Here is a 19,032-nt window from a genome sequence, read left to right as displayed (position 1 = left end):
TCTAGTCCCCAATAAACCTAGTCCGCTGGACTAACAGTTGTGAAAAAACCCTAAATCCAAATAAGGTGCTGCTGGCCACGCCCACCACCTCAGTGTTTACACTCAGGCGTAAAATTGGCTTCCAACAGAACCACAATTATACAACCGTACATCTTTGAAAACCAAAAGCAGATCCTCCCGCACAACCAACAAGAATGCAGAAAGCAGTTTCTGGATGGTAGCTTTTCCAGCAGCCGTTGTACAGAACTGGAATGAGCTCAATTTGGGTTGCTAGGTAACAGGCTGGGGTTGCTAGGTAACAGGCAAGCGCCTGATGATTTGTGCTGTTTCATTCCAGAGGTTTTTGAAACTGCTCATCTTCTAGACACCAAAACAATTCATTGCCAAAAACTGACTGGTTGGGTTTTTAGAAGCAGTAGAAACCCAAATGCAAGTTCAAAAACATGAAAACTGTGAATGTTGCATAACAGGTTCTCATTAAAATTTTTCAATATTCACTTTTAAGACTCGTCTAAAAGTAGAATCTAAAACCACTGATTGAAATGTTGCCACCTGCCTTCCTCTCAGTGCCGTGTAAACCCAGAAACATCAGGGCGGCGATGGACTGCTACACGAAAACAGCCCAGGTGTCCTGGTACCCCAGCGACGGCGCTCTGTCCTACCTGGTCGTCGCCTCCACTGCGTCGGGCCACAGCGTCACCTGCGAGACCAACACCACCTCCTGTGAGCTGGAGGGGCTGCAGTGTGGTCAGAGCTACTCTGTGTGGGTGAAATCAGAGGGAGAAAGCTGCAGCAGCAGCGCCAACATGACCGGAGAGCTGCTGACGGGTGAGAAACACAGTCTGAAATAAAATTCAACTCTCCCTTCTCACAATCGCAGTTGTTTTACATTTTATTTGTGCAGAATAACGATTTGAATAAATGCTCTGAATTTTAAATATAGATTTTTCTAAATTATTTAGTGTGAGATTATTCTACAGCAGCAAATGTAATGCTTTTATCCTTAACTTTAAAATAAACACAGAGAAAACTGTATTTCATTCTCCTTTACTCTGCAGTCTAGTTTTTACTCTAATCCTAAAAAATCAACCCATAAATTTAGAAATTAAGTAATAAATGTTGAAATGCTGGAGATTTCCTTTAGAGCTTACCTTACAAAAAAACACATTTTTATAAGTAAGACTAAAGTGTTTAAAAAAAAAAGTCAGATTCACGTAATTTGTTTTTTCACCATAAAAGAAAAGTTTTAATTGTAATTAATTTTTTTATCTTCATTCTGTGTTGCAGAACCGTGCATTCCTGAACAGATCGCCGGTCTGTACAACCTGGCTATCGGTCAGGTTGAGTGGGACAAGGCGGCCGGTGCCGATAACTACACAGTTACCGCGGAAACGGACCAAGGCCTCACAGCCACCTGCACCACCAGAGACAACTTCTGCACATTGTACAACATGGAGTGTGGCCAGGTGTACAACATCAGCGTCACGTCGCACAGTGACGTCTGCAAAGACGTGTCCGTCTCTACAGAACACGTCACCATTGTGACAGGTGAGGATTTGCTGTTATTACCTTAAATGATGCACCTTTGAACTTCTGTGATCCCAGATTGTGATTAGGAATGTAAAGTTTAGCTGGGCCACTTTTAGCTTCCTTTAATTATGACGCTAGCTGCAAAAAAAAAAAAAAGAAAAAAAGACCAGATATGTGTGATCTGGTTTCTGGTTAGTTCCCTTAAAATGAGGCAAAACTAATTTGCAAGCTACTTTTCAGGAAAATAAAATTCATTAAAACGTACAAGTTCCAGTGCCTGATTATTTCACTTATGACACATTTTCCCCATTTTATAAGAGAAATAATCTGCCAGTGGACTTTCTACTTTTTAATCAATATTAAGGAAAATCTGAATAAACCCCTACCACAATCAAAAAGTGACCAACTTGTATTATATGTAGTTCATACATGTGGCAGCCATATTGGATTTGAAGGTGAGCGCCAACTGACTTCCATTTCAGAATTAAAATTTTAGTGACACTTTGTTATTTATTTTCTGGGGGGGTATTTAGACAAAACAAACTTTTCAGCAAAATATAGCAGCAAGAAAATAATTATTTAATATTGATAAAAGTCCCAGTCAGCAAGTCATTTTCCCTGTGAAATAATCTTCTAGTGGAACTTTTTCATCATTAAGTAATTATTAACATAAAAAAAGCTTTTATCATGCTGAAAAGTTACTTGTACATTAGTTTTGTCTTATTTAAAGTGTAATAAGATATTTTCACTAGAAACTAAACAAAAATACTTGGTAAGGTTTTGTTTTGCAGTGCAGATAGGTAAACATGATCTGCTTCATTCAGGCGTTTCTGTCTGTTTGCAGAGCCGTGTCCGCCTAAAAACTTGGAGACCAACGTGAACTGCCAGGAGGAGCTGGGGACTGTGTCATGGGAGAGCAGCTGGGGCTCTGTGGGCTACGAGGTTCAGCTCGCAGGGCGTGATGGCCATTCGCTGACCTGCGTCACAAACACCACGTTCTGCAACGTCAGAGACCTGCACTGCGGCGTTGTCTACTACACCAACGTCATTGCCATTGGGGAGAACCGCAACAGCAGCAAGTCCACCACTGTGCTCCTGACTGCAGGTATTACATACTGGCAGAACTGTAATAAAGTACTAATGGGGCTGTCATAATGCATGGTGTAACAGGAGCCGATACAGTCCTGCTTTTATTAGTGTGGCACGATGTATCAACGATCAACAGCTTCTATTTTTTTAAAGGTGACTTATTATGCTTCCTTGAACAGGTTAGGATGGGTCTATGGTCGACACAAAACGTGCTCATTATAGTTTTTATTTTTGCACAAAATCATTCTAAGTTCTGTCTATTTTGAGCTCAGAATGAGCTGTTTTAGGGCCTCTTTGAAAAGCAGAAGTGGAGCCTCCTGCACAACCATCAAGAATGCAGCAAGTGGTTTCTAAATGAACCAACAAAACACTTTTTCCAACAGCCATTGTACAGCGCATACACCAGTAAAACCAACTGACCAAGTGTGCTGGAGCTGCTTGGGTTGCTAGGTTATGGCACAGTGACCCAATCGGGACGTTTTTGAAACAAATCATTTCCAAAAACCATAAAACATTTTTAAAAAGCAGCAATAAGCACTTGGGCTATTTTTAAAAGTGCTTATTTACATTTTTGAGACCCAAATGAGAGCATAAAATGTGCAAAAAGTGGATTTTGCATAATAGGTCCCTTTTAATGTTGATAAACCAACTAAAAATCAAATTAGTCTAAACAAATTTAAAGTCAAATTAGTTGGTCTGAAGAATTCTTGACATCATCAAACTTTAAAGATTGATTAAAATTTAAAGAGCTAATATGTAAAGTTTAGTGTTTCCAAAAAAGCACCACCTTTCTAAAATATATCCCGTGACTTTTTGCGTCTCTGTCTCCTCCTGTCTGCAGCTCCCTGTACAGCCGGCGACGTGGCGGCTAGCTATGACTGCTACAACAACTCAGCAGAAGTCTCCTGGAGCTACAGCGTGGGCGCCAGCTCCTACCGGGTGACTGCTGTGTCACCAGCCGGGCACCGGACCTCCTGTGAGACGGACGAGCTGCAGTGTGAGCTGTTGGAGCTGGAGTGCAGCCAGACGTACAGCGTCACCTTCACAACCATCAGCGACCAATGCCAGATTGAGACGTACACCAACGTTTCCTTCAGCACACGTAAGTCAATCGATCCCGTTACAAGTTAAAAGTATAGGTCTTAACAGTGAGCCATGTGGAACTCCACATTTAATATCTTTTAGCTCTGACATTTTGTCATTAAACTGTTGTCCACATTTCGACTGATTTGGCCTCCAGGCCCCTGTAAGCCACAGCGTGTCGGCGTGGACCTCCGGTGCGGGACGAGTACGGCCGACATGTTCTGGGACGAAGACGACTATGTGGAGGTGTTCATGGCCACTGCCACCAACAGCGTGGGAATGACCCTGCAGTGCAACTCCACCAACTCCACCTGCCAGTTCCCGGATCTGGACTGTGGAGAGAAATACGTGTTTTCTGTCACTGCGTACAGCAGCATGTGCTACAGCGAAGAGGGCAACTCTGTGGAGATCCAGACAGGTAGGAGAGTTAACCGACTGAGACGTTTTGTTTTAATATTAATCAATCATCTAAATGTTGTTAAATTAGTTCTGCTTTAATATTTCTACATATTGCTATGTAGAAATAACAATATGGCTGAAAAAATTTATCATAAGTGTTTCATATCAGTCTTTATCAATAATTATTGATTAGATTTCAGTTTTAAATATCTGAAATACTCCCAGACTGGTGGCGGGATCTTTCCTAGTTTATCCACATTTTTCACTCCATGCTGTTGTTGTTATTTTTAAGCAGTTATGAGAAGCAGTGGCGAAACCCTAAAGTGTTCCTGTGCAAGTTACTCAACAGGTTGTTGCTAGGTAACCACAGAGTGGGTGAGTTGCTAGGTAACCAAAGAGTGGGTGAGTTGCTAGGTAACCACAGAGTGAGTGAGTTGCTAGGTAACCAAAGAGTGAGTGGGTGAGTTGCTAGGTAACCACAGAGTGAGTGAGTTGATTCCACCAACTTTGCTTGGCTAGCTGTAAGAGGTTGAGCAGCTGAAGCGTTTCCTTTGCCTACATCTCCCAGAATGCTGTGCGGTTCTGGATCAGAGTTTGGTGAATAGATTATTCGTTGTTATTGATATATTACCCAGCTCTATTCTCACCTTGTGATGCCATCCATTTTGTGAAGTGCACCAGTCCCTCCTGCTGCAAAACACAATGCAGAGTTTCACTATATCCAAAATATCAATATTATCGATAACCACTTCGATCTCAGTATTGGATTGATTTTTTATTTGGTTTTTTTTGTTTTGTTTTTTCACTTTTTTAAAATTAAAAAACAATCCATTTGATTTGAGATTTGTTTTCCTTTTGAAACTTATAAATTTCTGACTTTTTTCTATAAAATTTTGGAGATTAATCTCAGAATTTTTGAGATTCTTTTCTCTGAATTTTTTTCTTTTCCTTTCTACAATAACTCTAACGTGCCGTTGTACAACAAAACAGAAAAAAACATAAAATATGTTGTTTTTATTCATAACTGTTAAAGTCAGCTAGATGTTCTTCTACAGGTTAACCAGGACCTTGGTCAAACTTTGACATATAAAGAAGGTATTTTTTAGATTGCTATGAGGTAATTTTTCTCTTCTTTCTCCAGATCCTTGCCAGCCAGCTGGCCTGGTGGTCAGCGGATCGTGCCATGATGAGATGGTTACGGTGAGCTGGGACGAGGCTCCGGGCGCTGCAGTGTACGTAGTCACAGCCGCTGGACATCTGGGCTACGTTTCTACTTTCCAAGCCAATGAAACGTGGATAGAAACCGATCTGCCCTGCGGACAGATGTTCACTTTCACCGTAACGGCACAAGATGATCGATGTGAGAGCGCCGTGAGCCAGCCTGAAAAATACAAAACAGGTAACATGACAGCTTCATAACATATGGAGCTGAAAATACACTGCAGAAACACAAAAGCTAATATTTTTGGTCTAGTTTATAGTGCAAATATCTTAGGACACTTGAAATAAGACAAAATTAAATTGCAAGAAATGTGGAGCTTGTTTTAAGTCAATAATTCCTAATATTGATCAAAAAATACTTGTTCCACTGGCAGATTATTTCTCTTAAAACATTTTTCTCATGTCGTATGTAAAATAATCTGCCAGTGAAACTCCAACTTTTTAATGAATTATTGACTTAAAACAAGCCAGTTTTTTTGTACTGTACAACAAGTTGTAGAGTTTTGTCTTATTTACTGCCCTGAATGCCGCTTAGACTTCTCTGAGTTTGCATACTTCTTTTAACAATTAATCAGTTATCAAATTAGTTGACTGTTATTTCAGTAATCAATTAATCTTGATTAATCCAGTTAGTCGTTTGAGTCTACAAGAATGAATGAGAATATATTGTCGTCGATGGCCATCAAAAAGCAAAGAAATTACCAACAACCCAGAGTCTCATATTTCTCCTTTTGGGTAAAACATTTTTACAGACGGACGTGTCTCTGTCTCTATTGTTTTGGCATCATTAACGCTTTGAATATGTTGTTCTTTCAGCAAAATCCCTTTTCTCAGTCTGTATACTCCATTTAACGATTACTAAATTAGTTGACAGTTGTTTCAATAATTGATTAATCATGATTAATTGATTATTAAATTAGTTTAAATTTACTTCAGTAATCGATTAATCACATTTGTTTGATTAATCGCGTCTGCCCTAGTGTCATATACGGAGCAGTGATGTGAACGTTTGCATCTCTCCGTCAGGCCCCTGCACCCCTGAGGCCCTGCAGACCTACACGCGCTGCGAGGACAGCCTCGGCTCCGTCAGCTGGACCATGTTTGCAGACGCAGAGTCGTACCTGGCTGTGGCTGTGGGGCAGGACGGCCACATCCACCAGTGCGCCTCAAACACCACCAGCTGCACGTGGGACGACCTGCACTGCGGCGAAATTTACACCGTCAACGTCGTTGCACTCGACTACCGCTGCACCAGCATGCAGAGCAACAGCACGATTATTCGGATGGGTAAATACGATTTTAAACTGTGCAACTTAGAAACGTGGGACTTTCATAGAGTAAAATTTATTGTTTTTTTGTGCCAGTTCATTTATAAATGTCAAACTTCCTCCTTCTTCTTTCAGCTCCTTGCATACCTCAAGATTTGAAATCATCCATTAACTGCTCTACAAAGGTGACTGATGGTTTAATTGGCTGTAAATCAGACAATCGGGCATTTGGGCCTCCTAAGAAAATAAAGTATGAGAATAAAGTCAAAGTATTCGGGATTATAACTTGACTTTAATCTTGTAATTTGATGACTTTATTTTCATAATTTTTTTCTTAGTTTGGCCATAATATTCCCTCTCATCAGGTGAAACTGAGAGTCTCAGGCTGACTAAAACTTGTTTTCACCTCCTCCCAGGTTGGATCGCTGACCTGGAATGCGAGTGAAACTGCTGAGTTTTACATCGTGACGGCAGAAACCAACAGCGGCCACAAAGTGCAGCTGAGCACCAACGACACCTGGACGTTCATTTCTGAGTTCCTGTGCGGTCAGGAGTACTTCCTGTCTGTTCAGGCGGCAGACGCTTTCTGCACCAGTCGCCCCAGCCAGCCTTCAAAACTCTTTTCAGGTACATTTTTATGAAAATGTTTTATTTTTTGAAGAAACTGAATTTCAAAATCCACCAAAGATGAAACAAAAGAACATAATCGGATTTATGTTCGAATCATTGGACTTTAAAACGATTCCAGTGTTAACTCACCAGTTGCGCCAGGAATTTGTCTCCATCCCTGGAATACAAGAAGCTTTGGGTTAGAATTTGTTGGAAGTTGCTTATAGACCTTAAACAATAATTTTAATAATAGATTAATCTATCAATTATTCTGATCATACAAATGTTTTTTATACAGCATCAGAAATACATTAAAATATTCAAATAAATAATTGAACTCCTCAGGAAATGGACTAAACAAAGAATAGATTTTATTGCCCAAAATGGACCAACATGGTTCTTTAGCAGATTTGAACCGAGTGGAGCTGAAACAGTACCACTGGAGAAGTTTTGGGTAGAATATATTTACAGATAAAGGTGTTTTATCTTAAACTCAAAATACATATTGCATTTATTATATATTTTGTACAGTTTTGATTTAAATTACTTCTCTGAACAGATACATTTCTCATCAAAATGACCTTTTTCAGAGTCAGTATACTCCAGTTAATGATTCATTTATTACTAAATTTGATTATGATTTTTAAAGCAATCGGTTAATCACGATTAATCGTTTAAGCCTTTCATTCTTAGCTTATTAATAAAGTGTGTTCCCATAAATTATAAAATACTAAAAGTTGGTTTGTTTCAAAATGGGTCCCAGAAAGTTATCATTTGATGATTTGGAGAAAAAATGGACTTTGGGTTTTCTATTTGGTTTAGTGAGGGAATGTGCTGCAGTAGAGTAGATGTGCTGTATTGACCTTTTCCTCTTATTTGCTACATCTGACACCAATCTTAACCCTCTGCTCTCCATGTTGTGCTCCCGGCCGCAGAGCCCTGCCCGCCCACCGAAGTGCACAGCGTCTTGAACTGCCTGTCGAACATCGCTCTGCTGTCGTGGACCGGCTCGGCGGGGGCGGAGTTCTACACCGCCACGGTGATGCCAGAGGACGGCCAGCCGATGAGCTGTGCGTCTGAAAACGAGCAGTGCGCCATTCCCAACATCCTGTGTGGGAAGCACAACCTGGTGACGGTTGTCGGTTCCAACGGGATCTGTGATTCTGACCCCAGCATGTCTGACATACTGCAGTCGGGTGAGTTGGTAGACATTTAAATTTTATTCTTTCCTTATTACAAGAATTGCTGAAAAGAAGCTTATTTCTCTCATGTTTTTTCACTTGCACACAATATTAAAGGTGATATAAGATATTATGCTTCCTTAAACAGGTTAGGAATGTCTATGATCCATACAAAACATGTTCAATACATTTTTCCCACAAAATAATTCTTATTTAATGAGAGTCGAGTCTGGTCAGTTCTTGGGTTGCTAGGTGACGGGCCGAGTTCCGCCGGGGTTGCTAGGTAACGGTCTGGGGTTGCTAACTTGTAATTTTTCATTTGGAATGTTTTTGAAACAGCTCATTTTCCAGACACCAGAAAACATGAAGTTATTACGAACTTACAAGTTTGGCTGTTTTTAGAAGTGGTGGGGACCAAAATGGAAGTACAAAAACAGGCAAAGTGTGAATTTCGCTTCATACGTCCCCACACTATAACCTTAAAGTAAATTCAATGAAAAATTAACCCTGTCCATGTAAAATTTAAACAAGATGTTTCCTGTTAAATGCTTCCTGTTTCTGCTGCTGACCGTGCTATCTCCGTCCCCAGTCCCCTGTGTTCCCACTGACGTGCGAGTGACGGTCAACTGCTCCACAAACGAGGCGGTGGTGTCCTGGAGTGCCAGTGACGGCGCTCTGTTTTACAAAGTGATCGCAGTGAGCACACAGGGAGCCGAGTCCAGCTGCGCAACAGAGGAAACAAGGTGTGCACTGACCAACCTGACCTGCGGACACCAGTACAACGTCCAGGTGGTGGCGCAGGACAACATCTGTTCCAGCTTACCAAGCCCAGCTGTCGCGTTTGAGTCAGGTAAACATTCAGGATTTATATGAATCACCAAAATATAAAGCTGAGTGGAGTGCTGTTTGTGAAGTTACACAGTCAAAAATTAAACGAGAATCATTGTCATAAAACATTGGAGTTCATTTTTACTCATCCACTCATTTATTTATAAATATAAGTTTCAAACATAATATTTAATTTGCAAGCTAAATATTTAGCTCACAGTATTTAGTTATCAAGCTAAATATGTAGCTCCAAACAAAATATTTAGCTAATATGCTAAATAGGAAGTTTGGAGCTACATATTTACTTAGCAATATAAATATTTCATTTACAAATTAAATATTTAGCTAGAATATTAAGCTATGAGCTAACTAAACATTTAGTTTATGAATGTTTAGTTATCTCCATGTTTATTTAGCTTGCTATTTAGCTAGCAAGCTAAATATGTGGCTCCAAACTACGTTTGTAGTTAACTTGGTAAACAGAAATTCAAAGTCTCCAGTAGCAAGATAAATATTTAATTTACAAATTTAGAATTTAGCTGGCTCACTGCAGAACATTTAGCTAATGTGCAAATTTACCCACCTGTAAGTGAATGTGGACTTTCAAAATAAAAGTTGGGTTTAGCGAATCTCTATATAAACTTCTGCTGCCAACTAAATATTTAGCTCCAGCTGTTTAATTAGCAAGTGAAATACGTAGCTCCGAACTACATGTTTAGTTTGGACCTAAATATTTAGCTAGCAAGCTAAATAATTAATTTACAAACTAAATTTTTAATTCCAAACCGAATTTTAAGCTATGTACCATTTGCAATATTTATCTGGCAACCTCAGAACCAAATGTAAAGCTATGAGTCAGCTTACCTAAATTATCACTGCTAAGTTTTGACTGTGTAACTTTACAAATGGCGGCCCATTGTGCCTAAATAACACATGAAATGTATTTATGTTTAATTACGTCTCTTAGTTCCCTGCACGCCCAACATTGGCTCTGTGATTCTGGACTGCTACACCAACTCTGCGCTCCTGGACTGGATGTATTCTGAGGGCGCGTTGAACTACACATCCACCGCCCGGTCCTCTGGCGGTCATGTTTCCAGCTGCACCACCAGCCTCACCAACTGTGAGCTGGAGAGCCTGCAGTGCGGCCAGACCTACGAGGTGGCAACTGTTGCGTCAAACGATCAGTGCAGCAGCCCACCCAGCGCCACGCTGCAACTGGAGTCAGGTAACCGCTCAAAAAGAAGATTAAAACCTTCAATTCAGAGTAAAACTGTTGCTTTATAGCTTGATTTGCTCAAATAGATTTAAATTTTGTTGAATTACTTAAACTCAAAAGCTGCCAAAAACAATTTCAGGGATTTGTTCCTCCATAGTTTCCATATAAAAATCCTTACTTTACTAAACTTAAATATTTAAAACTATAGCTGTGCACAAATTAGAATTATGTAAATAAATTTACTGAATAAAAACACAGCATTTAAAAAAAAAAAGAAGTTTCTCAATAAAAATCTTTTTGTGCTGGGATGAGTAGGGTTTTTTTTTTTTTGACTATCAAAATTGATTTAGTTTGTAAAACTGCGATGGAAACACAAGAGTCACATGACCAACAACCAGATGTTACTACTGGCAGAAATGACAAAGACGACGACAGGAAGTAGTTGGAGGAGGATGACGCAGCAGCATGTTTTTAATGACTTATCTCGTTAATAAACTTATGATAAATGACACCAGTTACACAAAAAGTGCTATTTGTATCACAAAGCTGCCCTAGGGGTTTGCATTTATTGCATCATTTATCATGAATTTTGATCTACTGTTGTCTCAATAAATTTAAATTTATGATAAAGACAAATAAAACTCATAGAAGCTTTATTTTTGTTATTTTCACCAGTTTGTTCCACCAGGGCTTCAGTATCACTAAATTCAAAGTATGATGAAATGCGGTTACTGCGTTCAAATTAGTGACATAAATCACAATTATTTGAATAAATGGCGTCTCAAAGAAGTCTGTCTGAAATGGGAATGTTTTTTGAGAATCGTATTTTTGTTGCTATAAATGATGAAAGCAGTAACTGTTTTTTTATCGTAGTTTCTGTCATCATTAAAGTACCACAAAATATCGAGATTAAATACTAACTCCATACTGTCCACCTCTAACGACACTTAATTATCCTTTTCAAATTTATTGATATTTATTCAGTTAACAAACTGTGGAGAAAATAGTAAAACTAACAATCCTGACAAAACATAATTAACTGGGATTTACTGACAAAATTATGATTACAAATTTAAGATAAAATAAATTTCTAAAATTCCTACAAATGGATCTCATGCCTATTTTCATCCACATTAAATCACCTAACCTCCATTTTTATTTCCATGCTGTCCCTCATAAATCACAAGTTTAAGAGCAGGCAGGAAAAAAGCGCCTCTTCAGCGATAATCCTTGATTTTCACCTTTCCTCCCAGTGCCCTGCCCTCCTGAAGACGTTGTGACCAGTCTGGACTGCGATAGCAACGTAGCTCAGGTGGAGTGGCAGGCCAGCAGCGGCGCAGACTCCTACATCGTCCAAGCTTTCGGCGTGCAGGAACACGAGACCAACTGCTCCACAGACTCCCCGTCCTGCATCCTGCCCGACCTCATGTGCGGCTTCACCTACAACGTCAGCGTCATCGCCGTTAACGCCGTGTGCAACGTGTCGCAGAGCGAAGTGCAGCAGCTCAAAGCAGGTAAGAAAAGGCTTTCGGTTTAAAGTTTTAAATTAAAAATGTTGATGCAATTAGGAATGCGAGTTATCAATAGGCCTGTCACAGCAATAAATTATCCAGGAAGTTATTGTGATAAACAATAATATTATTGTTTTGAGATAATTTTTAAGTTACAGGCACAATATCTATAGGAAAGAATTTCAAACTAAAGTTTTTGTAAAATAGACAAAGAAACAGTATATGAATAGGGGAATGTTTTTTCCCTCTTTCCTGATCTGGTATTGCTCCGCCATCTTTGTTTCTGTATCAACTGCTTGTGCTTCAGAATGACCAGCAGCGCTTTGACCTGCCACAGTAACAAATTTTACTGGACGATAAATCGTCCCAGTAATTATCGGGATAAAAGATAATATTGTTGTTTTGAGACCATTTTCAAGTAACATAATGGCAAAAACAATGCTTATTGAGAGACATACATAGATTTTATAAAAATGATTGAAAAACAGACTGAATTTATAAAAATTTGATTAAAAAAATTTTTTATCTCCTTTTTATTCATTTCTCTTTTTTCGTTTTTTTTTTTTAAAACACTGATAAACCATTGACCATGAGTTGTAAGTCGGTGAATTGTTTGCTGATGTGCTGTGTAGTTCCCTGTGTGCCTGCGCTGGTGGAGGCCCGAGTCGTGTGCGAGTCCGGTGGCGTCATGGTTTCCTGGGAGCAGAGCCGAGGCGCCTCGTCGTACTCCACGATGGCGCATGGCGGCAACGGCTTCGTCCCGACGTGCAACAGCTCCTCCACCTCGTGTCTGCTGGACGACGTCCTGTGTGGCCAGAACTACTCCATCACCGTCATCGCTTCGGACGACGTGTGCAGCAGCGCCGAGAGCTCAGCCGTGGAGATCGACACAGGTTCAGTCACGATTCGGGTTTAATTTAGCCTTTAACACAACGTTTCTCAAACCGAACACTCCCAGACCAGCTAGCCTGAAATAACACATCTGAATATTTACAACCTGAAATGAAAATATTAGTCTCTTCACTTTCTAATTACTGTTTTCATTGTTCATCATCAGCTGTCTTTATTGTATTTACTTGCTGATTATATAATCTTTAATTAATTAAAAATAACAACAGCTGTTGACGTGTGAGCGACACATTATAAGCAAGCAAAGTCATAAAAAACAAAGAACAGTTCTCACCAAATGAGACTCGTTCACAGCAGTTGTTTTATTTCCACTGGTATCTTCAGTCTTTCTTTTGAGTGACCCGGTTTTAAGCCTCTTTTCTATTTTTATTTTTAAGCCCAGTTCTTTGCTAAGCTAGCTGTAGCATCGCGCTTTCAGTTGACTTTATGGTAAATAAACGGTCGTTTACATGCAGTACCTTACAGACCACTAGGGGGCGCCTGCAGACCACAGTTTGAGAAACACCGCTCTATTGTTATGACTTCATGTTGTGTTGACCCTTTTATCCCTTTGTGTCGGGTTGCAGCGCCGTGTGTGCCGCAGGAAGTGACGGCGGAGATGTTGTGCGGCAACAACACCGGCGTGGTGTCATGGGCCGAAGACGAAGGCGTCGATTCGTACCACGTTCAAGCTTTGGGGCCCGACGGTCACAAAATATTCTGTGACAGCGACGAAAACAGCTGTGAGCTTCCCAGCATGCATTGTGGCCAGACCTACAACCTGACAGTGACGGCTCAAGATGGACGCTGCGACAACAGCAACGCCTACCTCGACCTGAAGTCTGGTAGGAATACTGTTACGTTTTCTCTTAAGCTTTAAACTACTGGTTGTCATGGTGACGGGGAGGAATTACATACCGGAGTTATCTCCGACGGTGTATTGGGGCCGTTTCTGAAAAGAAAAAAAAATTGTAGAAAAAACAAGAAAATTTGAGTTTGAAAAGCCAAAAATTTGCAAGAAAACTCAAACACTCAAAAATATGGAAATTTCTCAGTTCAAAAGTTGAATTTATGAGAAACAAATCAGAAAGTTTGAGATTAATCTCAGAAATTTTGTAGAAAAACTTGGACATTTCTGAACTCCCAAATTTGAAAATTTGTGAGAAAAATAAAATAAATCACAAAATTTGAGAATAATTTAAGACATTTGGCAGAAAAAAGTAAGGAAATTTCTGAGTGTGAAAATGAAAAAAGTTGCGAGAAAAATAAGAGAAATTTTCTGGAAAAAAATTGGAAATTTTTTAACTCTGTAAGCGTAAAGTTTGGGAGAAAAATCTCTAATCTCTTTTGATCATTCCAGGAATTTTGTGGGGGAAAAAATAAGTAGATTTTTGAATTTGAAAATTAAAAATTTGTAAGGAAAAAAAATCAAAAATGTTTACACTAATTTCAGTAATTTTGTAGAAAAAAAATTAAAGGTCCAGAACTCAAAAAGTCAAAAATTTGAAACTTTTACAATAGATGAATGTTTTTGGCTTAATGAGATCAGAAAATGCTTTTTTTTTAGAATAAATCTTAAATAATCTCATCATTTGTGAGTTTGTTTTCTTCATATTTTCAACTTTTTGAGTTTTTTGTGTTTCCTCTCTCTGCCAGTTCCTTGCAAACCCACGAACGTCGGCGCGTCCCTCCGCTGCCACTCGAACTCGGCTGCGGTGACCTGGGAGGGCGCCAGCGGCGCGCTCTCTTACGTTGCGGTCGGCGTTACTGCAGACGGGACACACAGGGCCGAGTGCAACAACACGATGACCTTCTGTGACCTGAGACACCTGCGGTGTGGACAGACCTACAGCGTCAGCGTGTTCGGCCTGGACGAGTCCTGCGCCGGCGAGGAGAGCAGCAAGACTCACCTACGGACAGGTAGGAACTGAAGGTCGCTAGCTAAGAAGCTAAACTTTATGAATACATCTGAGTTGTTAGCTATTCAACTCTACAGCGACCTCCGCCCATTAGAATAACTTATAACTGGAAATAAGGTTTGGTACCAAAATATGATGCACAGCTCTACGTTATGATGTCATCATGATGCTTAAAACAGATAAATGTGTGGATGAACAGAAAGGATCTAGAGTTATAGATCTAGAGTCAATGCACAGCTTCAGTTATTACATCTGGAAACTAGAGATCAGGATGACCTCTGACCCTTCAGAGCCACATAAAGACAGTTTCAAAGTCGGCCTCCTATCAAGTGAAGAACGTTTCCATGTCCCAATAAGATGTAGAGAATCGCATCCAGGCAATATAATAATAATATAATAAAGTAATATAATGGCACAATAATGCAAGAACACATTCTCAAAGATCAATAAACTTTAAATTCCAATGAACATTTAACACTGGAACTGGAAGACATTTAAATACCTAAAATAAAACAACAGAAACAACAAAGAAAATAAATCATGGCGTCTCTGTAAACAAAGTTGTCCTTCGTAGAAAGGGCAAGTCGAGACCAAAACTCCAGACTGAAGACTTTTATCAGCCAGTTTTTGGTAGAAAGAGAGAAAAATGTGGATGTTATTGAGCTTGTTTTAATTTGTTCATGTGATTAATTAACAGGCCTGCCACCGGCTCCCTGCAGCTCAGAGAACAGACTTTAAAATACTGCTGTTAGTTTATGAATCCCTGAACGGCTCAGCACCAGAACACATTACAGACCCGCTGTTAGAGTTCCCTTTGATTCATAACAGTGATCAATATTTTTGGTTGATATTTCACTAAATGTAATATTGTTTCATAACTGGTGACTGTTGTGTTTTATATGATGTAAATCTCTTTGCCTCTGTCAGCTCCATGTCCGCCTCAGAACGTGACAGTCGCTGCCAAATGTGCTGAAAAGGCGATGGTCGTCTCCTGGGCTCCCAGCCTGGATGCCCAGTACCTCCATGTGTCCGCAGTGAGCAGCACCGGCGCCAGGCTGTACTGTAACTCCAGCTCCGACTCCTGCACCATCGCCGGCCTGCCCTGTGGGCAGCGATACGACGTCACGGTGATCTCCGTCAGAGACGCCTGTGAGAGCAAACCGAGCGCTGTGGTGGCGACCAGTTCAGGTAAACGTCAGCTCATCGTTGCTTCAGGAACGGAAACGGAGTAAAAAAAGATCCTGTTATAATCTATTTCTTTTTAAAATGATAACTGTGACTGGGGTTGGAAAAAACGAGTAATTTCATGAGTTATCGATTATTCTGACAGTAAATGGGATAAATGGAAGATTCTACAGATTTTTCTCTAAGCTGCATCAGCCTTTATCATACAATTCTAGAAATACATTAAAAGATGCAAATTATTTTTAAAATAGGGAATATATGTATATGTTTTGCCTAAAATGCAGTAACATATCATTCCTTTAGTAAATTTCAACCAGGCGAAGCTGAAGCGTTGCCACTTGAGAAGTTTTTTGTAAAACATATTTACAGAAAAAAAGTTTTTATTTTAAATGCAAAATGTGTCTGTGAATATATATACAGATAGTATATTGTATATTTTTGGCTTAATTGCTGCTCTGAATGTGGTTTTTTTCTGTAAATTGCATTTTTTTGAGTCCATAAACTCCAATTATCAATTAATTAACTTCTAAATTGGTTGAAGATTGTTCCAACAACCGATTAATCATGATTAATCATGATTAATCCAATTAATCGTTTGGGTCCTAAAGACATTCAATTGTTTAATTTTTTTTAAATACCAAAAATTGTCTCTACTCCAGATTAATTGATTACTAAATTAGCTGAAGATTATTTCCACAATAGTTTCAGTCATTGTAATATTATTTATTTTATTTTCTGAAACAGAAAAATTAGTATTTACTCCAGCTAACAATTAATTGTTGATGATTATTTCAACAACCGATTAATCATGATTAATCGTCTCAGTCCTAATAATGACATTTTCATTCTGTTTAGAGTTGAAACTTTGCATCTGTGCCAACTGGTCAGGTGTAATGGACATCAGATTTTTCCATCAAAATAAGGAAAATATTTGGCTAATGAGACGACCCCTGTGTTCGTATATTATAAAGAAGTTTCTTTATAATACAATAGAAACTTCTAATATAATAGAAGTTTCTCCATCCATCCATCCATTTTCTGTACCCTTCTTTATTTCTGAAAAATAAAGAAGCTTCTGCTGCATAAAAAGTGAATGAAAAGTAAAAATCCTGTCCTGATGTGCGACAGCTCCATGTGTTCCCACGAAGCCTAATGGCCACCTGGACTGCGTGTCAAACTCGGCCTGGGTGTCCTGGACCCCCTCAGAAGGCGCCAGCAGCTACTCCGTCCTGGCTACAGCGGCCGGCGGCCATAACTCCAGTTGCATCGCCTCGTCCTCCCCGTGTGAAGTCGCAGATCTGAAATGCGGGACTCTCTACACCCTCCATGTCACGGCAGTCAACAAGCACTGCCGCAGTAATCACAGCAGCACCTTTGAGATCGAGACAGGTACGCAGCGTCATACTTTTGGTTTTCGGCCACCTGAGGCTTCTTCGGACCTTCCTCACCAGCTGTGTTCCCTTTTCAAATTTACGCAAAACTTTGTCACCATTAAGCAAATTTATTTTTGTAATAACATTTTGCGCAATTATATAGTCAATGGAAATGCAGCTACTTACTCCAGATGTAAGTAAGAAGACATTACAGAATTTGTCATGTTTCGTTTCACAGCTATCCAGACACAGAAATGATTGAATCGACGCCGACATTTGGTATATTTCTGTTTATTTCCGCCCCTTTAGGTCCCTGCGCTCTAGAGAGCGTCAGTGCAACAGCTGCATGCAACAGCGACACCATCCTGGTTGAATGGAAGCAAACGCTGGACTCGCCGCTCTACCTGGTCACAGGTGAAGCCGACGATAAATCCGTCATCTCCTGTAACAGCTCGTCCAACTGGTGCGTCCTCCATGATGCCCGCTGCGGCCGACACTACAGCGTCATCGTGTCAGCTTCCTCCGACAAGTGCAGCAGCCTAAGAAGTCCCCCGACGAAGATCAAGACAGGTATTTAAAACAGAATCAGTTCCGCCTGTATGCACCCCTTGCATGTAGTTGTTTACATCCGGAAACTTTGTGCATCCGCACAACACTGGAGAGCAAAAAGGTGATATTTTTACCTGCTGTAAGTAACGGCGCTCCGTTAACAAAATGAAACCTGGAGATGTGGGTGTGATTAACTTAATACCTGGACTTAAAACTGTTGAACAACTCAAAACCACTTTTTTTTCGCTCTCTTGTCACTTAAGCTACACACAGCTTAGGTGACAAGTTGCCGTAGCAACTGACAACAACGACACTTTATGTTTATTTCCCACACAAAGAGCAGAACATTACAGTTTTATGTTTTCAGGCTTCATGTTTATGTTGTGATCATTACGATTATCAATGAGTGATCACTGTGGTGGATTAGCTACCGCTGCTTTTAGCTAAGCTAACACCGCGGTGGTTGATTAGCTAATTTAAACACCTGCTCTCCTGATGATCTGTCAGAGTTGGTGTGGGTCATCTTTTCTTTTTTGTTAACTGAACCAAAATTCAGTTGCATCTACATGTTAAGGTTGTCATAGTCAAGCTAGCATAACTGAACTCTCCCTCCCTATTTTCTTTCCTAATAAAAACTTTTCCTGACCTTGTTTCAAGTTGTCGTAGTGTAGCAAAGCACTGCATCCCTTTTATTTTACATATCAGGGGTACATTTAAGATTTCGCGCGTTATGTTGATGGTTTATCAGTTAAAACCAATGGTAGTCATCGTTAGCCACCAGCTTTTTGCCCTCCAGCAGGGAGACGGTGGCTGATCTTTGAATGTGACGTCAAGCTGTCCACATCTTTTGGGATACTTAATCTTTTTCTCCTTTAGCTCCCTGCGTGCCGAGCAACGTGACAGTGGTGCCGCGGTGCGAGGACAGAGGGGCTGTGGTTTCCTGGGAGAAATCGTTGGTGGCCACATCGTTCCGGCTGACGGCCAGAGGACAAGATGGCCACGTTGTGGCCTGCAACAACACGGCCAACAACTGCTCCCTGTCTGCCCTGCACTGCGGCCAGACGTACGGCGTGAGCATCACCGCCGTGGGAGAAAACTGCACCAGTTACCCCAGCAACAATACCTTCAGAACAGGTACAACTGGGCCAGAAACGATTAATTGCGATTAATCGATTATTGA

General features: G+C 40.2%; 1 protein-coding gene across 1 annotated transcript in view; it reads left to right on the top strand.

The window, feature by feature from the left end:
- fndc7b (fibronectin type III domain containing 7b) overlaps positions 1–19,032 on the top strand; it is a 64,694-nt gene that overhangs the window by 41,844 nt on the left and 3,818 nt on the right. Inside the window, exons 35-54 of the mRNA XM_015046365.1 lie at positions 568–828; positions 1,288–1,548; positions 2,375–2,635; positions 3,461–3,721; positions 3,860–4,120; positions 5,243–5,500; positions 6,349–6,609; positions 6,726–6,775; positions 7,007–7,217; positions 8,135–8,395; positions 8,970–9,230; positions 10,176–10,436; positions 11,681–11,941; positions 12,571–12,831; positions 13,414–13,671; positions 14,483–14,746; positions 15,673–15,933; positions 17,059–17,319; positions 17,613–17,873; positions 18,729–18,986. Of these exons, the coding sequence (XP_014901851.1) occupies positions 568–828; positions 1,288–1,548; positions 2,375–2,635; positions 3,461–3,721; positions 3,860–4,120; positions 5,243–5,500; positions 6,349–6,609; positions 6,726–6,775; positions 7,007–7,217; positions 8,135–8,395; positions 8,970–9,230; positions 10,176–10,436; positions 11,681–11,941; positions 12,571–12,831; positions 13,414–13,671; positions 14,483–14,746; positions 15,673–15,933; positions 17,059–17,319; positions 17,613–17,873; positions 18,729–18,986 (4,953 nt within the window). The remainder of the gene's footprint in view (positions 1–567; positions 829–1,287; positions 1,549–2,374; positions 2,636–3,460; positions 3,722–3,859; positions 4,121–5,242; positions 5,501–6,348; positions 6,610–6,725; positions 6,776–7,006; positions 7,218–8,134; positions 8,396–8,969; positions 9,231–10,175; positions 10,437–11,680; positions 11,942–12,570; positions 12,832–13,413; positions 13,672–14,482; positions 14,747–15,672; positions 15,934–17,058; positions 17,320–17,612; positions 17,874–18,728; positions 18,987–19,032) is intronic.

The sequence above is a fragment of the Poecilia latipinna genome, unplaced genomic scaffold (genome assembly GCF_001443285.1).
Source record: "Poecilia latipinna isolate Pla-1442-1.1 unplaced genomic scaffold, P_latipinna-1.0 Scaffold776, whole genome shotgun sequence".
NCBI lineage: Eukaryota > Metazoa > Chordata > Actinopteri > Cyprinodontiformes > Poeciliidae > Poecilia > Poecilia latipinna.
The sequence above is the reverse complement of the archived record's forward strand: the minus strand, read 5'-3'. Positions and strand labels throughout refer to the sequence as shown.